Source organism: Micropterus salmoides, unplaced genomic scaffold (genome assembly GCF_014851395.1).
Source record: "Micropterus salmoides isolate LMB-PRFRI ecotype aquatic unplaced genomic scaffold, ASM1485139v1 Ms_hic_scaffold_4, whole genome shotgun sequence".
NCBI classification, from domain to species: Eukaryota; Metazoa; Chordata; class Actinopteri; order Centrarchiformes; family Centrarchidae; genus Micropterus; species Micropterus salmoides.
Genome location: NW_024043372.1, coordinates 29,295,113 through 29,316,441, shown reverse-complemented (window position 1 = coordinate 29,316,441; position 21,329 = coordinate 29,295,113). Strand labels below are relative to the sequence as shown.

Genomic DNA, 21,329 nt, shown 5'->3' with positions numbered 1-21,329 from the left:
AGCAAAACAGGAAGTGGTAAGTAGATTAATTGTGGACACATTATACAGCAGCAGATCAGCGTAGAGTAATTTTATGTATAAAGCCAACTATAAAGCCAATTTGTTATCTCCAGTAGTTGTAGCCTGTTTGGTCGTGTGTTTGTGTGTGCATGTGTAGGCCTATCTGTCCAAACTAATCTTCCATACTCCTGAACCCATCAGCCTAATATTTTCTGTGCACATTTATGGCTGTATGTTCAAAGACCTCTTTGTGGTTGCAGTAATTCACAATGTTTCACAATGAAAAAACTATTTCATTGACTAACCTTGTCGTAAAGCTTAGACTTTTCTTTCAGCAGTATTCCCCATTTTACAATAAGCATTATGACATAGCAAAAGACAATGGGCTGGACTAAAAAGAAGGCTTATCTAGTGCATGTGAAGGTTCTCAGTGATCCAGGTCATAGTTATCCAAGGAAGGTTAAAATCAAGGAAACTGGACTTGGTTGAAGATACTAGAAGACGTTTTGTCCTTCATCCAAGCGACTTCTTCAGTTCTGGCTGACTGGTAGGGAAAGTCAGCTATTTAACCTCTGTGGAGTTGTTTGCCAAGATCATTGATACAGCTGGTTTGTTAGTGCTCCTGGCTGTTGTAACGGCTGTTGTTACATCTCACCAGTCATTCAGAACTGAAGAAGTCTGTTTGATGAGGGACGAAACGTTTTCTAGTATCTTCAACCAAGGCTTACCTAGTCTTTTGCAGGTTTTCAAGTAGGTATATCTGCAGGTCCACAGTACTACGGGACACACCAACTACATGACATGCCCCCTAAATGGTAGCAGGTTAGTTAGGTTTGGGCACACAAATGACTTGGTTAGATTTAGGAAAACATCATGGATTGGGTTTCAATAAGTACATTAATCCACAAAGTTATCTCAATAATAAAGTGGGTGTGTCATGTAGCCTGCAAGACTGCAGAGACCCTTCTCTACATTTTGGCCTTTGTCGTGGCTCAATAACTAGCATCCATAGAAAAGTTTGGTCTCATCTTGAACCAGAGCATCTGCTGATTAAGTCCATACCTAATATTTTATTATCCACTAAAATTGGAAACCATGTTAGATGATTAAATCCCTTTTGTTATCGTCATCATCATCTTGACTGTAAGTGGCGGGGAGAGACAACTGAGTGAGATTCAACTCTTCTGTGTTTGGGAGGGAGAGGGAGGTAGGGAGGGGTTTTATGTTGTGTGAAGTGTTACAACTAAATGTTTACATAAAATAGCAATGTTTCGCTTCAGAAGTTTGGACTTATTTCTCTATTATTTATTAAGTTTATATAGGCAAACCCAGGTCGCTCAGTTACAATGCCATTACACATTCCATGCATCTTAAAGAAAGTGAGACTTTATAGAAAACTTTCTCCACAACTCTCATGCATACACACAGCTTGCCCTGCAATCCCAGTTCCCCACCCACATGCCCTCCGACACACTAGGTGGAGATGTGCACTCTACTGAGTGCACACATAGTTCCTTATGTAATGAGTCAGAATGCAAAGCAGAAAATGTTTTTTATTGAGTAAGTTAGTTCAAGTATATTGGCATTCTCTCACTTCCTACACATGCAGTCTAAAGTTGTTGCCTCTGCTGCCCACTCCAACAGTACTGTGGCCCAAAGAGACATAATTATGGAGCTGTATGCAGAGACGTTTTGCCATGGCATTGCCATGTCCTCTGTCCATGTTCCTTCTCCGTTTTGATGTATGTTTTGTTAAAAGTCAGAGGCAGCTAGGTACAAACTCACTGTCTGATTAGTCAACCAGAAGAGATATGTGAAAATGCATTGCGAACAGTGGCTAGAGGGCTGGGAATGGCTACCATTGCTGCTATAGATGTGTGCGAATGTATGTATTATGCAACATCAAATGGAATATATTAGTGGCTCGTTTTCATTTTAGCCACTACACGCTTGCCCTATGGTGCAATGAGATATACATTATTTCTTTAAGCTGATGGATGCATGTGTTATATGCTCATGGCTACTCAAGTGAAGTCAATTCAATTTGATACATTTTATTAACTTCATTTTAATTGTACTAAATTCTGTCATTTTGCCCGTGGGCATAGCGTACAGCAAAGAAGAGAACACCAGGGCCATGTTTGTAGTTCTGTTGCTGAAAATCAGGGCACAGTCTATGGAAATACTGGATTTGAATGTAACCAGGTAGTCAATAAACACCTGTGTTTCATAATCAACAAACATGAGCATGCAGCAAACATATAATCACAGACACATACATCCAACCTTCTAACACACACACACTCTTCTGCCCTTAATATGCTCTCTCTATCTCTCTCTGAGCCCAGTTTTCCATATAAAGCTTCTATAGCCTCAACAGTTCTCACAAGCATGATCACCATAATCAGACCTGACGCCTGGTTAGCATGAGCCTCCCCTCTCACATATTACAGGCAGCTGGACGTGCAGCTTGCCAGCAGCTGGGGAGGAGACATGTCTTTAGTTTGAGTGCCCCTTAGCCTCTGGAGGGAGCTATTTAATAAGCATCAGCTTTATCAGATCATTCAGCCGCACTACCCACACTCATCATCACTTGGCAGTATCTGTGAGCATGTTCTTCAAGTGCATGGAGATTAAGTGTGTGTGCATGCTTGTCTCAAGCATGTGTTTGCATTCACATTGTATAAATGTGCACTAAGCAGGACAGTGTTCACCATAAGATGCGGCACAAATACGAGGATGCAATATTTCTAGGCACTTGTGAGCTTGCTGTGACAGATGTCGGTATGCACACACAACCAACATGGCACATTATTGGTAAACAATTCCACTGCTATGCAGACAACATGCACCCAGCTGTACGGTGGTGCTGCCTACAGTGTGGTTGCTGACTGGGGTGTTGATTCTCAGGAGGTACTACCAGCTGTATCGCACTACAGGGGGTAATTTAATTACCTGATACTTCAGAGCTTAACTATAATAATCAGATATTGTTTTGACATTTGAGCATTTTTATTATTTTCTTACTAATGAGAATTGATTTTCTTCTTCAGCTCTTTTTTATCTCTATTGTCCTGCTGTTAACTGTATGTTATTTTATTAGTTTGACTGTTGATTGATTTCATCTAATACTATATTATACATATATTTGATCTATATTACACTTTGTATCACTGTTAAATAATTTTATTTTTCCATTCGTCTTACATGTACTGTATGTCTGGCTGGCATGAGATAACATCACAGGAATATTCAGACCATTTAGTCAGAGTAACCACCACATCGCCATGGAAACATGGTCCCCCACTTAAACAGCACACAGGTTTTAATTCCACGCTACTAAAAGTTTTATATCGGCTATGCAAAAATGACACGCTCACTTCCTCTAGCTTCAGGATTCGAATAAAATTTATGTGCACTGATTTCTGGTAACAAGGGAATTATGTATCACAGAGAAACCACAGCTTTATCAAGTCTTCCTCTATGTCATGCTTATGGTGGCATAAGCATGTTATCAGATTCTCCAGGGAGGAATATGTTTTCTTCTCTAGCAACTCTAGCAACTGATTGGACCAGTTTCATTCCCTTGGTCCATTTATGAAGTTACAGTTTTTCTCAGTCGCTTTGGTGCATTTATATATATATATAAATAAATAAATAAATAAAACGAATGTTGTTTTCCCCTGAGAATGAGATAATTAATTTTCTCGTGATCACGAGATAACAAGCCATAGCTGAATACAGGGGCTGGCAGGTGCGTTTCTTTAGGATAATTTCAAAGCAATTACCAGTGTCACTGGTTAGTTCAGTTGGTAGAGCACAGGGCTCAGTTTGATTAGTTTGATTCCTGTTCTTTTTCTTCTTTTGTGTGTATTATCCTCTTCAGCAAATTTCTTATGAAGAGACTGAGGGGAATCCAATCACACATTTCCCGACGGCTATTTCAAAGGTTCCGAAAGTCGTCAGGAAATGTGTAATGTTACATGGATTCCCCTGAATGAGAAGGAATTTCCTCTGCCTGGGAATGATGGAGAAATGAAAGTCCACAGGTTGATGGATGTGGACCAAGAATGCACACAGTCCAGCACGTGCTTTACAGTAATGTGAGCATGTGAAACAGTCTTTTCATAAGAACTTTGTTGAAGAGGATTATGAAAAATATAAAAAAGTAAAATTTTGTCTTCAGAGAGAATTGAGCACACAACCATAAACCTATAAGTCCTGTGCTCTACCAAGTGAGCTAAACAATGATACAACAAATCACACTATAATTACCATTATGGTTATCTCGAAATCACGAGAAAATGATGAGTAAAAAAATATTTGATTAGGGCTTCCGTATATATATATATATATATATGAATGTATATATAGATAGACATTCTATACGTGTCTATTAGAAGTTTTTTGGAAATGTGTCCTGAATTGATGAAGATATCTGTTGTGAACAGGCAACAGTCATGTCTCTTTCTTTTCTTCTTACAATGACATGCTCTGTCAACAAATTACAGTACGAACAGTAAAAGCATAGCTGTGATTCCTGTCCTCTCTCCTGCAATGTATAACTTTGTACTGGTGAAAATGATATATGCCATACAAAAAAAGTGCAGCCTTGTGCATTTTCAATCATTGTCATCAAAATCTTAGCCAAAATGTACATCAGAAAATACTTACAGAGTATTATATTGACAAGATAGCTAAACATTTTGACTTGCTTGTTCAGGAACAAGACACAAGGACTTGTCATTCTGATGGCACTGACAAGTTCAATGACATAAAGATTAGCTTTTGAGAGACAGACTAAGGATTTTGAGCAAGTTATGGGCTTTTGCAGGTAATCCACTGTGTTGTGCCGTTTGTACTACCTGTTTCGAGAAATGCACTTACTGTTTTGCAAATGTTAAAGATGATTCGAGAAATGCACCAAAGCGAATGAGAAAAACTGTAAGTGCTGTCATGTCTGTCTGCTCACTGGTACATTTGTTGAATCAACTGCTTCTTAACAAACAGATTCTCTGTTTATGGACCTCAGTGACCACCGCGTCAGGATTGGCTGTACTGATTGCAAAGTGAGACCCATTTGTGGGCAACCAGTGAAATCAAAGAAATACAGAGGAAAGTCCAATGTGACATATTTTGAGAACCACAACACTCACCTCATGAGGTCCGAGTGCACACAATCACATTATCAGGTGGTTTATGCCACCATGTGGTTGAATGCAGGCATTGATTTCTCTGCATGGAAATCACCTGCAGGTGCACTGACTACTTTCATATTTTCTGATGAATACCTTAGAGCAGGGTTTTTCAAAGTGTGAGGCGGACTTCCCCAGAGGGGTTCCAAACAGTTTCAGGGGAGGCTCAATGAATGGAAATGAAACACTATTACATTAGTTACCAAACGGAGGTCACATAGAATAGTCTATGAGTGTGTGATTTGGTTAAAGAGAGATTTCAGAGAGACAGTGGTTTTGGGGAACTGTTTTTCCCTCTTAATCAGAGTCCAAACTAATAAATGCCTTAGCACTGACCTTTTTTAGTCTATTTGGTGAAGTACTGGCTCAGCTGTTGAGTGTCCTCAATTCACCTGAGCATCCAGGAATTGAGTCAAACCAAGTAAGCTGATGCACTGACCAAAATGAGTCTGTAATTAAGTATTCCATTCAATTTTATTTATATAGTGCCAATTCATAAAAGAACTTTTCTTATTGCACTTTTCATATAGAGCTGGTCCAGACCATACTCTTTCTACTATTGTTTACAGAGACACAACAATTCCGACCATGAGCAAGCATCAGAAGGGGGAGAGGGAGCAGGAGGAAAGAGAACACCCAGTATCAACCAAGGACAGAACTCCTGGACAGAGCTTCTTAGGCAATGTGTGCTCACAATGTGAGATGACTTTGAGTCAAAATAAGATTTTAGTAGAGTCGTTTGAGAGAACTGGTTGACAGTTTAATTGTTACATTATAGCATTGTCACAGATATATACATATATGCCTAACCCCACACCATAATCCCCCCCTCCACCAAACTTCCTTTACACTGCACAATGCAGTCAGGCAAGTACTGTTCTCTTGGCAACAGTTAAACCCAGACTCGCCCATCGGATTGCCAGACAGAGAAGCGTGATTCGTCACTCCAGATAACACGTCTCCACTGCTCTAGTGTCCAGTGGCGGCGTGTTTTAAACCACTGCATCCGACGCTTTGTATTGGACTTGGTGATGTAAGGCTTGGATGCAGCTGCTCAGCGATGGAAACCCATTCCCTGAAGCTCTCTACACACTGTTCTTGAGCTAATCAGAAGGCCACACGACGTTTAGAAGTCTGTAGCTATTGACTCTGCAGAAAGTTGGTGACTTCTGTGCACTGTGCGCCTCAGCATGCTCTGATATTTGCTATATTGTGTGCATATAGACCCACATGCAAGAGATTTCAACATATATGAAAAGAAGCCAGTATCTACTATCCAGTCTTTTCTGCTGGGTGGCTACTTTTGAATATTTTGAACTTGCTCAGAATACACAATACTAGGTGATGCTTTGCGAGGCTAAGGGTCTCAAGGGGCTGGGCTAGGCTTGGCTGGGTTAGGTCGGCCCAGATCAAAGCCGAATGCTGTGTGACAAACTGAGGCCTCACATTTTCACTTGGTTCCTGCAGCTTCAGGCCTCAGGTGGAGGCTGAGTGCTGCTTACCTGGCTGTCGTGGTGCACAGCTGGAACCTCTGCAGGGAATCCCTCTACTGAAGTGTTTTTAAGTGATTCACTACATAGACCACAAACAAACACACTAGATAGGCCACAAACAAACACACAAAAATGTGCTCGTACTGTACGTCTGCACACGCGCAACAAATTCACATATGTGGCTAAATCATATGCAGCTAAACAAACCGACAAATACTGTACAATCAGACTGTGGCATGGGCTTATCTGAACCAACAAATGGTAGAAGAAAAGTGACCAGAAGAGAGAGAATAAATGCTCCCTCCTAATTATCACAAACACCCCCAGATAAACATCTCTCTCTCTGTATGTCTCTATACTCTCTCTCTCTCTCTCTCTCTCCTGCAGCTGCCTCCTCTCCCTGTGATTTTCGGCACGGGTTTAGCCCTTCTCATTTCTGGCTGGGGCCTTTGAACAGGAGAGCGTGGCATTGTGGAAGGAGGGTGGGTGCTAAGCCCCGCGCCCCGTGTGTTTATCTGCCTCTCACAGCTGGGCTCCTCAGGGAACAAGATAGAGAGGGAAAGAGAGAGAGGGAGAGAGGGCGGAAGCAACAGAGAGACCGATACAGAGAGAGGAAGAGAGAAAAGCCAGGGTACAGGAATGAAAACTGTCTGCAGTGCAAACAAAGCTCTGAAACATCTCCCCGTTTGCCCTCTTCTCCACTGACCTACATGGCATTGAAGATCACAGCACTACTGTGAAGACCATCATTTGCTTTCAAACCAATGTAAGGTATATTTGCACTTCAATTAAAGATTTAAAAAATACAATTTATCTACAGATTTAGGCGAGTGGGTGTGAACAACAGCCCAAGGATTCTGTCTGAGGGGACTTAAGTGTAGCTCGAACAGGGTTGGAGGCTCAAATGAAGACATGAATGAACACTGTGAAAGAGCGGAGGCTGCCTGAGGATTATGAAACTGATCCACAGGCTTAACCACCAGCAATCACAACTGCTGTCATTAATACACACAGCGTCCATTGTGAAAAACAGAAAATCTAATACGTAGGAAAAAAAGAGGAACTACATAGAGAAACAATTGGGGAAGTGAAGTGAGCAGAAAGGCAGAAAGTTTTTAAGGAATGGTGGCTTGCTAAAATAAAAAAATAACTAAAATAAGAGGGATGACGAGAGAAAACGGAGGAGCTGCTCAAACAATAAGACTTGATAAGAGTGGCAGAGGAAGCCATGCAGGCAGTGCCGAGTGGTGAGGTGAGGATCACGTTAAGTGGCAGACGATCTAAAAGGTGCATTCACTGATGAGTGCACTTGACGTTTTCACAAACCTAAATGCCATACACACACACACACCGTCCACCTGCTCCATTCAAGTCGATTGGGATCGTTGCAGTGTCAAGTGGCCGCCTCAGGAGGAGAAAAATACCTCAGATGTTCAGCTCCTCTCTCTGTATGACTGGAAAGGAAAAAAAATCTAGGACACTCTTTATGAAGACAGAAAGAAAGAGATGAAACAGAGAGTGAGACAGAGATGGAGAAAGGGAGGCACATCTTTTTCAAATTGCTTATCCTCTACTATAATTTCAAGTCAAACGACTCAGTGTCGGTGTAAGACCTCATAAAGCTGCTATAACTGAAATTTCAATTAAGACTATTTTAAAAATAATGAAATAAAATACCGTATATTCATAGGGATCAGGCAAAGTCTCAAGCTTTCCAATTAAACTTCAATTTTACATGAATGGACCTGTAGCAAACACAGAAATGAGCCCACTGGGTTAGCTTTTGTAGCTTAAACTAGCTGCCTATTCACATGCTGGTTTGTTTAACTGCATCAGACTGTGTAGGTCATCATCTATCAAGCATGTTTGTATGCTGAAGAAGTAGAAGCTTTTTTTTTTCACGTTATTGTCTTCTAAGAAAATCCAAAAAAAACCTAAGTGCATTGGCTGTTTAACCAGTGGACTATGCTAATGAAACTATAAGTAATAAATGTTTATTACTGCAGATAAATACACATCACAGTTTTGTAGTCAGCAGGCCCTGATAGTAGATAACTACGCACTTTTTTTCAGAAGGATTAAGAAAAGAATTTGAAATGATTTATATAAAATGAACATGAACAAAAACATTTATTTTGTGTCAGTCTCTGCTCAACAACCAATTAGTTTTTTAGTGCATTTAGCTGTTTCAGGCTGGTGATCTTAATTCATTTAACATGCTACTGTGGATGCAGTAGCCAGTGTATAATTATAAACTTGTATGCCCGTCCTTCCAATATGCCCAGGCACCGACTTTTGTGTGTTATGTGCGTGTTTGCATTTGTCGCGTGTAGTCATGTTTGTCTGTTCAGACAGCATTCCCATTTCCAATCATTTGTGTAACCTCGCCGTGCATGAGTGTTTAAGGGCCAAGATGTGAGCATGCAATGTGTATGTATGTGAACGTAGAGTAAAAATATCTCACTCTCTCCACTCAGGCAGAAGCATTAGCCACAGTCCGCAAAGACACACACACACACACAGTTTCACTTGCTGTCACTGCTGCAGTGTGCAAACATGAGCAATTTTACGCCAGCTAGTTAAGCACAAAACAAAACGACAAACGCAGATCAGCAATAGAAGCACATTGGTGCGAGCAGAAATGAAGTTTGGAAAAAGAGTGATGAGGGAAATTCAACCCTACTGATTTACTGGTGATGAGAAATGGAAGAAATATCCAGTTTTTGTGATTTTTTTTGTTTTTAATCCACTTGAAATGATAAAAAAAGTCTTATTTTCCCATGAGCAATTTCCTTTTCCACTTTTCAATAAACACTGATGACACCTTACTCAAAATTAAGTTGGTTAGAAAAAAAACGCAGTTCACTATTACATTCTTACTTTCACACCTAATAAAAAAGAATTTTCCTTCTCATCAAACAAATGTGGGTATGCGTCAGTGATATTGATCTATGCTGCTGTATTAATGAGAAAAACCCAACTTCACTGACCACAAAAGTTACACAAAGAAGCAACGGCCACAAGCCTTCATGTGAAAGCTGTCTGATCTGTGTTTCAGTAGCAGCCCCACAGAACAAAATCAGTAGCTCATTTAGCAGCGGCTAATCCCATCCAGCACGGGAAGCGTTGTGCCCTGCATAGCCCAGATTCATCTTTCCCACTATCTCTCTGCTCTCTCCCTCTATAAGCTTGACCGACCGCAAGCAGGCAGAAAATCTTCATTTGTTTTTGTAACAGCGTCCCTTCTTGGCGCTCCTCTTCTCCCTATGGGGTTTCCATGGCTACTTAGTCAGGTGACCTAGCTGGAATCTGGTCCCTTTGCCCTGAGGGGGTAGTCACTGCACTTTTATTAAGCTGGGGGCACCCAATAGAACCCTGCTGTGTGTGTGTGTGTGTGTGTGTGTGTATTTGTACAAGGTGCAGGATTTATATACGTGAAGAGGATATGTCCTCACAAAAAACTACAGATGAGAAAACCATAAAAGTCATGTCACTTCCTGGGTCTCACTTCTAAAAGGGAATATTAGAGGTCAAGGTTAAGGACCGGGTTTGGATTGGGGGTCAAATTTGTGAAAGTGTGAATGACCGAACATAATGGTAGTCCTCTGGAGTTAATATGGTGTCATGGACAGTCCATAACAAACCACATGACAAGCCTATCTGTATTACCACAATACATTTATGACATGTCATCAGATGTGCAGTCTTGGATGCCCAGGAGAACAGATTAACAGAGCTGTCAGCTGATCACAATTTGGAGTTGGATCAGGTGGTTAGGCAGAAGTGTGGAGGTGTTGAGGTAGAAGAGCTGTGGGGGGGGGGACTCAGGAGAACCCTTCTGTTGGAGACTACTGAGATAGTAAAAAAAAAAAAAAAGCACTGCAGTGGCATCTGCCAGTTTTCAGCAGTTTTTGTTTTGTTTAATTTCACTTTACTTTTTAGTTAAATTTACAAAATACACAGTGCATGTCCTTTCTTCTTTTTATTCACAAATTCACATTACAGTTTCAGTTAGCATTAATTCATTTTTTAATTTTACTTCAACATATGAACTAAACAGTTTAGGATGGTTTATTTTTTCGGACCAGGAATGTAACACATCTGATATTCAATACAGTTGTGTACACTCATCATTTTTATCTTTATCTCATATAACATATAACTCTTATTGTGTTATATCTGTGTATATAGTTTTAAATTTATCTTCATCTTATTCCATAAAATTAAATTATTTAAATATGACTTGTGCTTGTATTGTTGGGGTTAATGTTTCTCTCATTTCACACATTTAGTTGTACTGTTGACCATGTGTTAACCTACACATGACCAGTAAAACTGAAAACTGAACTGTCCATCCATCCATCCATCGTCAACCACTTATCCTGTGTACAGGGTTGCGGGAGGCTGGAGCCAGTCCCAGCTGACATTGGGCGAAAGGCAAGGTACACCCTGGACAGGTCGCCAGTCCATCGCAGGGCCACACGTAGACAAACAACCACTCACGCTCACACTCACACCTAAGGACAATTTAAGGTCACCAATCAACCTAGTCCGCATGTCTTTGGACGGTGGGAGGAAGCCAGAGCATCCGGAGAGAAGAAAACTGAATTGTACTGAACTAAAATGTTTTTAACACTAGGTTTCCAGTTTTGCTTCAATAACAGTTAATTATAACACCTTGGTTCATAGTAATATAAATACAGTGTGTCTTTGTGACATTTCAATTTCTTTATGCTCATGTCTGTGAAAATACTATCTTGACACCTGTGCTCCTGCATGTACTATGTGTGTGTGGGACGCCTTGTTCAAGTAGACATGTCCACCTACAGGAGAAGACAGGCTAACCTTTCCCAGCCTGAGTCACAGATGGCCCACCTTCGTCTCAGGGTTGCAAGGGAAACAGAGGTCCAGCTCTGACCTGATGGGCCAGGAAAGGCCACGTCACATTGAGGAGCTCACCAGCTACCCCAACCCCAGCTTATTGTGAGATAACATTATTACTGGATTGTTACTTAGATACGTATATAGATACTTTAGCAAAAGTGACCAGTCAAATGTATGCAAGACCATTTGCTTTTGCTGGAGCTAAACGATAGGTCAGGGGGTCACTAAAATCATTCCAGAAATGATTTTTATCTTTCTAACCAAATCCTTAATTTAAGTTAGAGCCAGAATCCTGGAGTGTGCTACTATGAAAGAGCCATTGCACATTGGAATAGAAATTGTCAAGCATCTCCATGCGTTAATTGAGTTCTTGTCTCTTGGGTAACATCACAATAAGCTGTAAACACAGCACTGCCATGTAGTGTAAAAAAACCCTCCTCTTCTCTTGAGCTTCTTAAAGACAAACAGCGACTTAAACAGTCCCTATAATGCAGGTTGGAATAACTTCAAGATGTAGGAGTTATTTCATTAGCATTTCAAACAAAATCAAAAAACAAAGGAGTATTCAGGATCAGCAACATCCGGATTTAACAGAATTACATTTTTTAAAAATTCTAAACACTCTTTAAATACCATGTAAATAGCAACACATACAAGCCACAAAAAATAAAATAATAATTCTACAGTTGTTTTCAGAGCTGGGTAAAGAGGGGCATCAGACATAAAATTTTTAACGATGGGAGACACTAAAGATTATATTGGCTGACAGATACCAGCAGCTGTAGAGCAATTTGTGTTGCCAAAGTTTCTTGTTGCTCTAATTCACCTGCCTCACCCAAAGAGACGCCATGACAGTGAGATGTTTGTTTAAATGGATACTCCAAGCTTAACGTCATCTCTGGAAGCGTTTAAAATAGGTGTCATTTTTTGTGATTTCAGCGCGGAAAAACAGATCTTTTACAAGGTAAGTCTCTAGCGATATATGTCAGCAGCTGTCGCCTGTCTCCCGGATTCTCCCTCCTTTCACTTGTTTTCCTTTGGTGTGTATGTGTGTGTGTTTGCATGTATTACTCATGTTGGTGGGACATAAATCTGTTTACACAGTCGCATTGTGGCGACTCGCCATCTTTTTGGGGACAAAACACAAGTCCCCTATAATGTAAATCATTACATCTTACAGTAAAGACTTGATTTGTAAGGTTAGGTTCAGCTTCAGGTTTAAAGGTTAGGGTTAGCCTAAGTAGTGGTTGTGGTTAGGGTAAGTCTCCAGGAAACGAATGTGAGTCAATGTGATGTCCTCTGAAATGATGAAACACGAGTGTGTGTGTGTGTGTGTGTGTCTTTACTGTGTTCCGTGTTTTCTCCTGCAGAAATTTTATTGTGAACATTGTCGAAACCTAAACTACAGCACATTACCAAGGTGATAGGTCAATGAAGAAATAGCACAAAATGTGACAGACACAAAGACAGAGAGAGAAAGAGAGAGTAAGAGAAAGAACTGAGGTTGCTTTTCCAAATAAACGATAAATCTAATTTTGCCAATCATTCAAAAGCTGTTTAATCTGTCGTGTATTTTACTCATGCAAGGCTTTGCTGTATTTACATAACAGAATATTTCTGGTCCATCTCACTCAAGTTCCCAATGAAAATAAACAGCATGTTTGGAGATTAAGGTCTGACTCTCAATATGTAATGTCTTTGCAATACAAAAGATGTCTGCATTAATCAGAGTAAGAATTTGATTTCACGCTTTCTTCAGATGAACCTAATAATAGATAGCACATATATAGTTTTACCATGTCCAACATATATGCATGGCAGCTTTGACTCCAAGAGTATACATACGTGTGTAGTTATCTTGTTTTTCCAGTTTGACCTTCCTTCTTCATTTTCAGGCTACATTTACAAACATAGTAGGAAACACAGCTGGAGGATATGTAAAGCTTTGTAAGTAGGACAAATGTCAGACAATGGTTAAAACGACCATCGCATATCCCCAGAGCTCAACGTGACAACCTAAAATTGTTTGTGAACAGAGAGGAATTTAGATATTTTTCGCTGGCCCATACTCCACTAATTGGTTAGTGAATACTATGAAACCGATCCAAAATCTTTTTTTTAATAAATAATGCTGTACAATAAAGCTAGCTCTACCCTGCAATACACAAAAATTCTACTTCTTTATTTCTCTGTTTTCTATGTATCATCAAATTGATGAAGCTCCACTTCAAGGCCATGCTGGGATAGCTAGCAAGCCAGCTGGCCTGTCACACTCACAGAACCCTCTTGCCCCATGGTCACACAGACCACTGCAGCCATTGCAGCAGACGACTTCAGCAACATTTCTGCCTAATGTACACTGACACTGCCTGAGTTCAGAAAATATGTGTCTGTTACTTGATTCCAGCTATCCTGTACTTTACTATGAAAGAAGTTAGCATAGAATAGCCCTGATCAGTTCGAGCTCCATTCAGAAAAAATGCATTTTAAAAGTTGTAAGCGTGTCATCTTGCTGATGTAACAGAGTTAGAAATAATCGCTTGTGAACTTCTACAAAATTGATATGCTTGTGTTACATTATGTAGTTTTGGAGCCACCTGGTGGGTTAATAGCGCAACTGCATACACAGGGTTCTTTCTCACGTATCGTACGTGCCTCTAGCAAAGAAAACACTTCCAAGCTAGAGGTGGGTGCACGTGAGCAATGTTGTGATCAATATTTCCATGTTTAATGTTTTAAAATTGGTTTCATGACTACTAGCTGGCGCGGCAAAGTTTCCATTCTTTCTGTATTCACTGGCATGGACCTTACAGTACATGTGTACAGACTAAATGGACTCTGTAAAGTATTTAAGGCTGGTTATCATTAACTTTTCAGACTTTCTAGAAATAAAGTAACCAGCAATCACTCCGCAACCCTGACAATTTCCCTTTCAATTTTATGAGCATGTATTTTGACTGTAAGCACTACTAGCATGTAATATAAAAGTAACTGACACGTACATGCAGAAATAGTAACTTTATTCATAAGTAGCACTTTCGTTCGTAGGTTGAGCTAACGTTAGCTGGTTAGCCAACCACCTGCTTGCAAGCTCCCGACCGTGATGTTTTTAGTAGTTATTTTGGCATCAGTTTGATGCAACTAAATCACCGCAAATTGTTAATAGTTATGGCGACTTGTGTTTATTTGTGTTGTCGCATTGTGTGTGAACACTCATGCGAGTAGTCCAGCAGTCAAACTCGCGCAATAAACGCAATGGGACTTTAACATTTGCCTTGTGTGCATAAGATAGTACAAAACCTCCATCCTCCTCCTCCTCCTCCTCCTGGCTCTTCTCACTTGCAGTGGCTTCCTCAGCTCTGCTGCCTCCTCTTCTGCTTCTTGGTAAAGTATACCGACAGTAGCTGCTAACATTACCCAGTTCATCTTCAATCTTAGATATTTTACGTACTTCTACTTTAAATCAAATACGAACCATAAACAATAGCCTTTACTGTTTTTCCCCTTTTCTTTAATTTGCCTTAAAATAATAATAGAAAACACTACATTGAGTGGAAGAGGCAACGTTGATTTACATTTGTGGAAAACAATTTTTTATTCAACGGTGGCTTGGACTAATGTTGTGATCAGTACAGTCACGTGATGCAGAGAAGAACAGTGTGAACAGTCTGCTGGTAACGATCATTCATTTAGTATGCAGAACATACTGACTGAGTATGTAGTAGGCAGTACTTTAGTATCCACATCCAGCGCACTGTGCTCTGCCCACCCTACGGCACTAAACCTGTGTACAGTAAAGTACTGAGGATGGGAGGAGGACTGTTACTCATAAATTAGACTCATGATGAACTCATTCTTTGTGACTCATCAGCCCAAGTTTTGTTGTGGTACAGGAAGCCACTGAATTGATACAGTACTTGTAAAATTGCTCCCGTGTGAGATGATACAACAGCCATGACAAAAAAGCACGTATATCATTTGCATCATGTGCTCAATCAAGTGTACAATTTTACTTTCTCTCTCTCTCTCTCTCTCTCTCACACTCACACTCACACACACACACACACACACACACACAAACACAAACACATGAAGACACACACACTCTCACATACATGAAGTGAATAGTTTGGGCACATCTCAAAGGACAGCTTCTGCATGAGTTGGTCCATGATGGAGAGGAGGGGGCCTTACAGCTGTTTGGAGCAGAATATGCCAGCCACTGACAGTGCACCAGGCCAAGAGCCTGCATGCATGCATGCACGCACACACACACACACACACACACACTGAGCTGTAAAATCATCCTCTAGAATCTCCTGCAGATGTGGCTGATTATGACTTTGCCTTATCCTTGTGCAGACCCAGTTCTGACTGAAGATGCAAGAAACCTACTAGTCTGTTGCAACTATCTTAACTAGCGTTAACATAATCTTTAAATAACCCTGTCCACATGAACAGTCAGCCATACAGTCATGGGTTCAATTATGCTTGATAATAGCAAAGTAAATGTGAAACACTGTCTAAACTACAGCCTTTAATGTCCGAGGGCTTGTAAACAAACCAAACTGACAGATGTGTTTCTACAGGTGTCACAATGTTGGAAGGAATTTACTGCAGAGCTTTAATGAAGCATTGTCATAAGCCCAGATACAGTAGCTGAATGACTATTTTTGTGGTTTTACAGACTCTTCACAAGTGATTGCCATGTCAGTCTTCAGCTGAATGTTAAGGTTGTAAGGAAGTCACTGTTCCAGCAGTCTGAAAAACCCAGTCCAGTATCCCTAGGAAATATGTTTAGGGCCAGTGCAGGAAGTGGTGTGGCTTTTATGTAACAAGGTATAACATATGTTACAATCATGCAGGAGACCGGCGTTGCATCCTGTCATAGACCAGTAACAAAGGTTTTTATTATTTGCAATCACAATATTTCCCCAACACCAAGTTTAGTTTAGTTGCTTAACCCCAACCCTACCATAACCACAGTCTAACTGTAACCATACGAGTTGTCATGGACAGATATTGTAGAAAGCCAGAATTTTAAACCTTTGGCAATGGACGTAAAAAAAACTCATTGGCATTCTTGTTTTGTTTTGCAGAACTGTCAAATATCAACATACTTGTCTGGTTTGGGAAAGTAATACTATATACAGTATGTCATAAAAGTTGTATCAAGCCTTTTGAGGCTCCAGGGGGAGCTGTGAGAAGTCAAGTAATATCACTTGAATCAGCGTGTCGGCTGTATCTGAAAAATGTAAGTTGGAACAAAGGTAGCTTCCCAAACCACTGTAACCTGCGAATTGCGCTGTGGGTAATGTTGGCATCAGTTTTTGAGAAAGAGAAAGACTGAGTGAAAAAAACCCTGATGATATTTATGGGTCTGCTGCATCCATGTTAATTACGTTTTTTAAAAACCTGTCTCTTTTAAGACCTACTGTAAGCACTTGGTGTAGTAATGCACCCAGTACTTGAGAAATGAACCAGCTCCTGTGGACTGTATCAAAGACCTGCAGTAGACCTATGTACTGTACTGGTTAAAATCACACACTACATCAAACTATAAATGTCCTTGCCAAAAGTCACGAGTGTATGCATATATGTATGTATGTACATAAATGAATTGAATAAATTATTACAACACATTACTCTTGCAAATTGTTGGCTTTTTGATTAGTTTTTTTGTTTCCCTTATTAAATTGGAAGTTTTATTTGTCTATTGTGTTTTTCTATATCTTGATAGTGTCATCCATTGAATCAGGATCAATCCCCTTTTTCTTTTTTCTCAGGACTTCTCTCGATTTGTTTGTAAAGTAGCTATATGAATAGGAAGAGTGTAAACTACTTCAGATGCTACAGCTCTACCTGTCTTCTGAGGGTGGAGCAGAACTGAGCTGGAATCCGAGACTAATCATGGGCCAAAACAGAGCAGTTTCATCATTTGGCCTCAGATGGAGGCAGAAAAGGTGAGATTGTGTGATCAGCGAGAGAAACAACGCAACCAAAAGTACATCACTGCTGGTGCTGCAGAATACATCAGAATACCTGGGTCACTATTTGAATTGTTTGGATTTGTATACGCCCACTGGCCAGCAAAGAAGTTAGAAAGGTTTACCTCTTTTCAGTTGCACAGCAATGAAAAGGTCACTTTTATAATAGTGTTATGAAGGTGTGGTGGTAGCCTGCCCTCCTCAGGTGTATGTTGGGGTGGGTGGGGGGTGTAAAACAAATTGTATCTTGCATATGTAGAGCAACAATAGGACACACAGTGGACATAGGACATATCAGAGTGTTATCTTAATCATACAGATGGTGCTTTGGATCATCTGCTTGGTCTTTGGCTCTGACTCACAAATATCACAGTGAATCTGGTCACAGCCGAAAGGGACGCACTGGGGAACTCACCTCACGGATCTCTCATCTGCCTTGTGTGTCAATGTCATGTGTCTGTATGAAAGTGAGTTCCAGCGAGGTTCACTCCAGTTGTACATCAAAAAAGGAAATCTGTTTTTATTTGATTTTTGTGGAGCATGGAGTGCTGCTCGAGGATTCTCTCGCATTTGATGGCATTTATAAAAGTGGGAAAGACACACTCACAGATGCACAGCCTATCTGTGCACAAGCTGAATACCCTTATGGCTACAGTAATTTCTCTAAACTCACATCAAAGAAAATCACTTATCTCTTTTTGCCTTTAGGCTTCTCTGCACTGTACAATAAACACAAGAGGCTGCAAACGGCACCCAGACAGAAAGAGGAAGTAAAGCTTTGATTCAGTCAGAGCTAGGACACCCCGTTCTCATTGTTGATTCCTGTTATATCATTTCACTTGGAGTGAAATGGGGCATTTTTTTGTGGACTGGCGCAAAACGCACAGCGCATCCAGCGTCCAAAATACGCATAATTGAAAAGCTACACCGCGGTTTCCCCTGGCAAGCAGTTCTCACGGAGCTACAAAACCTTACATAAACTTGAGCTATTTAGTCACGGTGAAACGGACCACAGCCGAGATGATTGGTAAGGTCCCTCACCGTGTGGAAGTACCACGAACACACTATTTAGGCACGAAACAGCCAACAGATGTGATAAAGTTGAAGTTGCACCAGAGAGATGCGGGGATTTATCAAGTCAAAACCAGATGTTTAGTCAATTTAGCAATAACATCACCACACACATCAATACTTATATAATTCAGCGATGTATTCACGCTGCATAATTAATTGAATGCATGCAAAATAACAAGTTCCAACTCACCCATTCCAAGACACGGATAAATCCCAGAGGTAATTTTAGCACTTGAAATGTCCCCACAGACGCGAGCTGCATAAGGACACAGAGGGAGTACAATTCTCATTTCTATCACCAATTAACGACACATTGGCAAATTTGGCAGGTAATCGCACATATCTCTGAGTCCAAATGAACTTGGTATTTGTTGACTGACTCACCTGATCAGCGGTGTCCATCTCAGCAGGAGGCTACTTTCTTTCTTAATTGTTTGATTGGTTGTAAACAATCGGAATCCGCAAGCCAGCGACCTGATAGATGTCTGTCGCGCGTAACAGTCAGGGGCTCTCGGGTCTGATTCCGACTCTGACCGGAAAACCCCGAGTCCTTTCCGTCTTTGTTTGTCATGGAAACAGGCGGGGATTGGCCTTCACAAAGAGGAGTGACGCCTTAAAAAGATTTTTTTGTTATTTGTCGAGAACTGTTTTATACACAGTGAGGGAACTGATTTGGTATTTTATCAATATGAGGCGTTAATATTGTCAACACACACTGAGCATATAGATCTACAGAGCTGCAATTTAAAAAAAAAAGGTCTCCAGGTAAAATCATCTCAAACCTTCATTTCAAAATCTTCCCTGTCCATATTTGTTTGGGTCAAGGTCAAGAGAAGCTCAGAAATTATTAGGAATTGGTTGTAGGCTATTATTTCAAATCATCTATGACTGTTATAATCATTTGTAGGCTGCAGCTAGGGCATCAATATATTGTAAAAATGTATTCTTATTATATGCATTTTAATAATAGACTACAATAAATTTCCTATGCTTAATCAAACTTGACTGACCAAATTGACATAATAAACAATGTTGCATAACACAATTTCTTTCACAAAGGTTAAGAAATGGCCTGCACATTCTCCTTTATCTGTTAGAAAAGTCATGTTTATACTGAAAAAGTTTTGGCTTTAAAGTAATAGTTTGGCATTTAGGGAAATGCCTGGATTCAAGGCCATCACTTTGTGTTGAAAAGTGGTGGGGACATAAGGGCTCAGATTAGGGGCCTGATGATATGAGACTTGACGATGCTCAAAAACAAGACGAGAAGATTTTGAAGAAATATGAAATGCTGAAATATATAAATGGTGGTCTGGGGGTCCTGGACAATGCACATTTGTTTCTTCTATATTTAAATGCATTACATGTTTTTTTTATTGTACAAATAAACCTTTCTCAAAGCTTTTTATTTGTTAGTTAACATTTTTTGGTGCAGTCTATTTTTCAGAACATTTTTTAACAAATGCTTTCAAAAAGTGGGTGGGACATGTCCCCAGTGTCCCAGTGTTAATGACACCTATGCCTGTATTTACTTTTTGATTAAAAGATCAATACCACTTAGATCTCTATGAACTGAGTACAGAGCTGGAGCCAAGTGATTAGTTTAGCTTAGGATGAAAGCATGGGGGAGAAACAGCTTGACTGGCTCTATCTAAAGATAAGAAATATGCTTATAAACACTTCTAAAGCTCAGTAACATGTTTCAAATGTTTGTTATATTCATACACAAACAGAAGTCTAAATACAATAATTTGTGATTTTACAAGAATTTGTGTGCTATGTGCTACAGTCACTGCGACTTGGGTTGTTGACATCACGTTACAGTAAGATATAGGTGACACTACATAATTCCCCTACAACCATAAATGGATGTTTTGCCATTTCCTGCAGATTAAACACATGATGTGTTAAATAGTGAGCTTTAGAAGTGCTAATTGTGTTTGTTATGAACTTTGGACAGAGCTATTCTAGCTGTTTCCACCTGTTTACTTCTTTATACTAAATTAGGCTAACCGTCTCCACCATATTTAGCGCGCAGGCATGAGAGTGGTTTCAATCTAATTATTTAATTCTTGGGCAAGAAAATTAATAAGCATATTTCCTAATAGTCTAGCTATACCTTTAAGCAGATTTTTTTCTGAGCTGAATCCTGTGTAGACTGAAAGGTCAGCTTGCTATCTCCCAAAACTTTGGAATAATGGCTCAAAAGTAGCAGTGCTATAAAATAAGTTACAGCGCTTACCCCACTGGAAACTTGACTCACTTCGTAGGGACCTTATGCAATTTGTGACAGCCAGGAACAAGCCAGGCTCTCCATTCATGCATGCTCATACACACACCTATGACACACACACACACACACACACACACACACACACACATACACTGTGATGCAAGTACTGCGGAAACAGCAGTTAGTTCAAATATTTCTGTCAAGGGAAGTCTAGAAAACCTCCTGCCTGTTTGTGTTAATGATTAAAAGACATTTTATTCTCAGTCACAACTCAGTGCAGATTAGGACTGGACCTGCATGTTGAGTGGCGAAATTCTTTCAATTGCTGCTATGGAGGAGAAGATATATTAATGTAGGCCAGCGGAAGAAATATGTGTCAGAGAATTTTTGAATGGTTAAGCTAAAAGTCAAGTTCTCATTGCAGACTTATTCTTGAGGTTTTACTTGGTTAGAAATACATTAT

At 40.1% G+C, this 21,329-nt stretch overlaps 1 protein-coding gene across 1 annotated transcript in view; it reads right to left on the bottom strand.

Moving 5' to 3' along the window:
• Positions 1 to 20,996, bottom strand: part of LOC119885548 (synaptoporin) — a 30,912-nt gene extending 9,916 nt beyond the window's left edge. Inside the window, exons 1-3 of the mRNA XM_038695625.1 lie at positions 20,876 to 20,996; positions 19,018 to 19,245; positions 18,824 to 18,889 (exon numbers count right to left, since the gene is read on the bottom strand). Of these exons, the coding sequence (XP_038551553.1) occupies positions 18,824 to 18,889; positions 19,018 to 19,035 (84 nt within the window). The 5' untranslated portion in view covers positions 19,036 to 19,245; positions 20,876 to 20,996. The remainder of the gene's footprint in view (positions 1 to 18,823; positions 18,890 to 19,017; positions 19,246 to 20,875) is intronic.
• Positions 20,997 to 21,329: the final 333 nt, after the last annotated feature.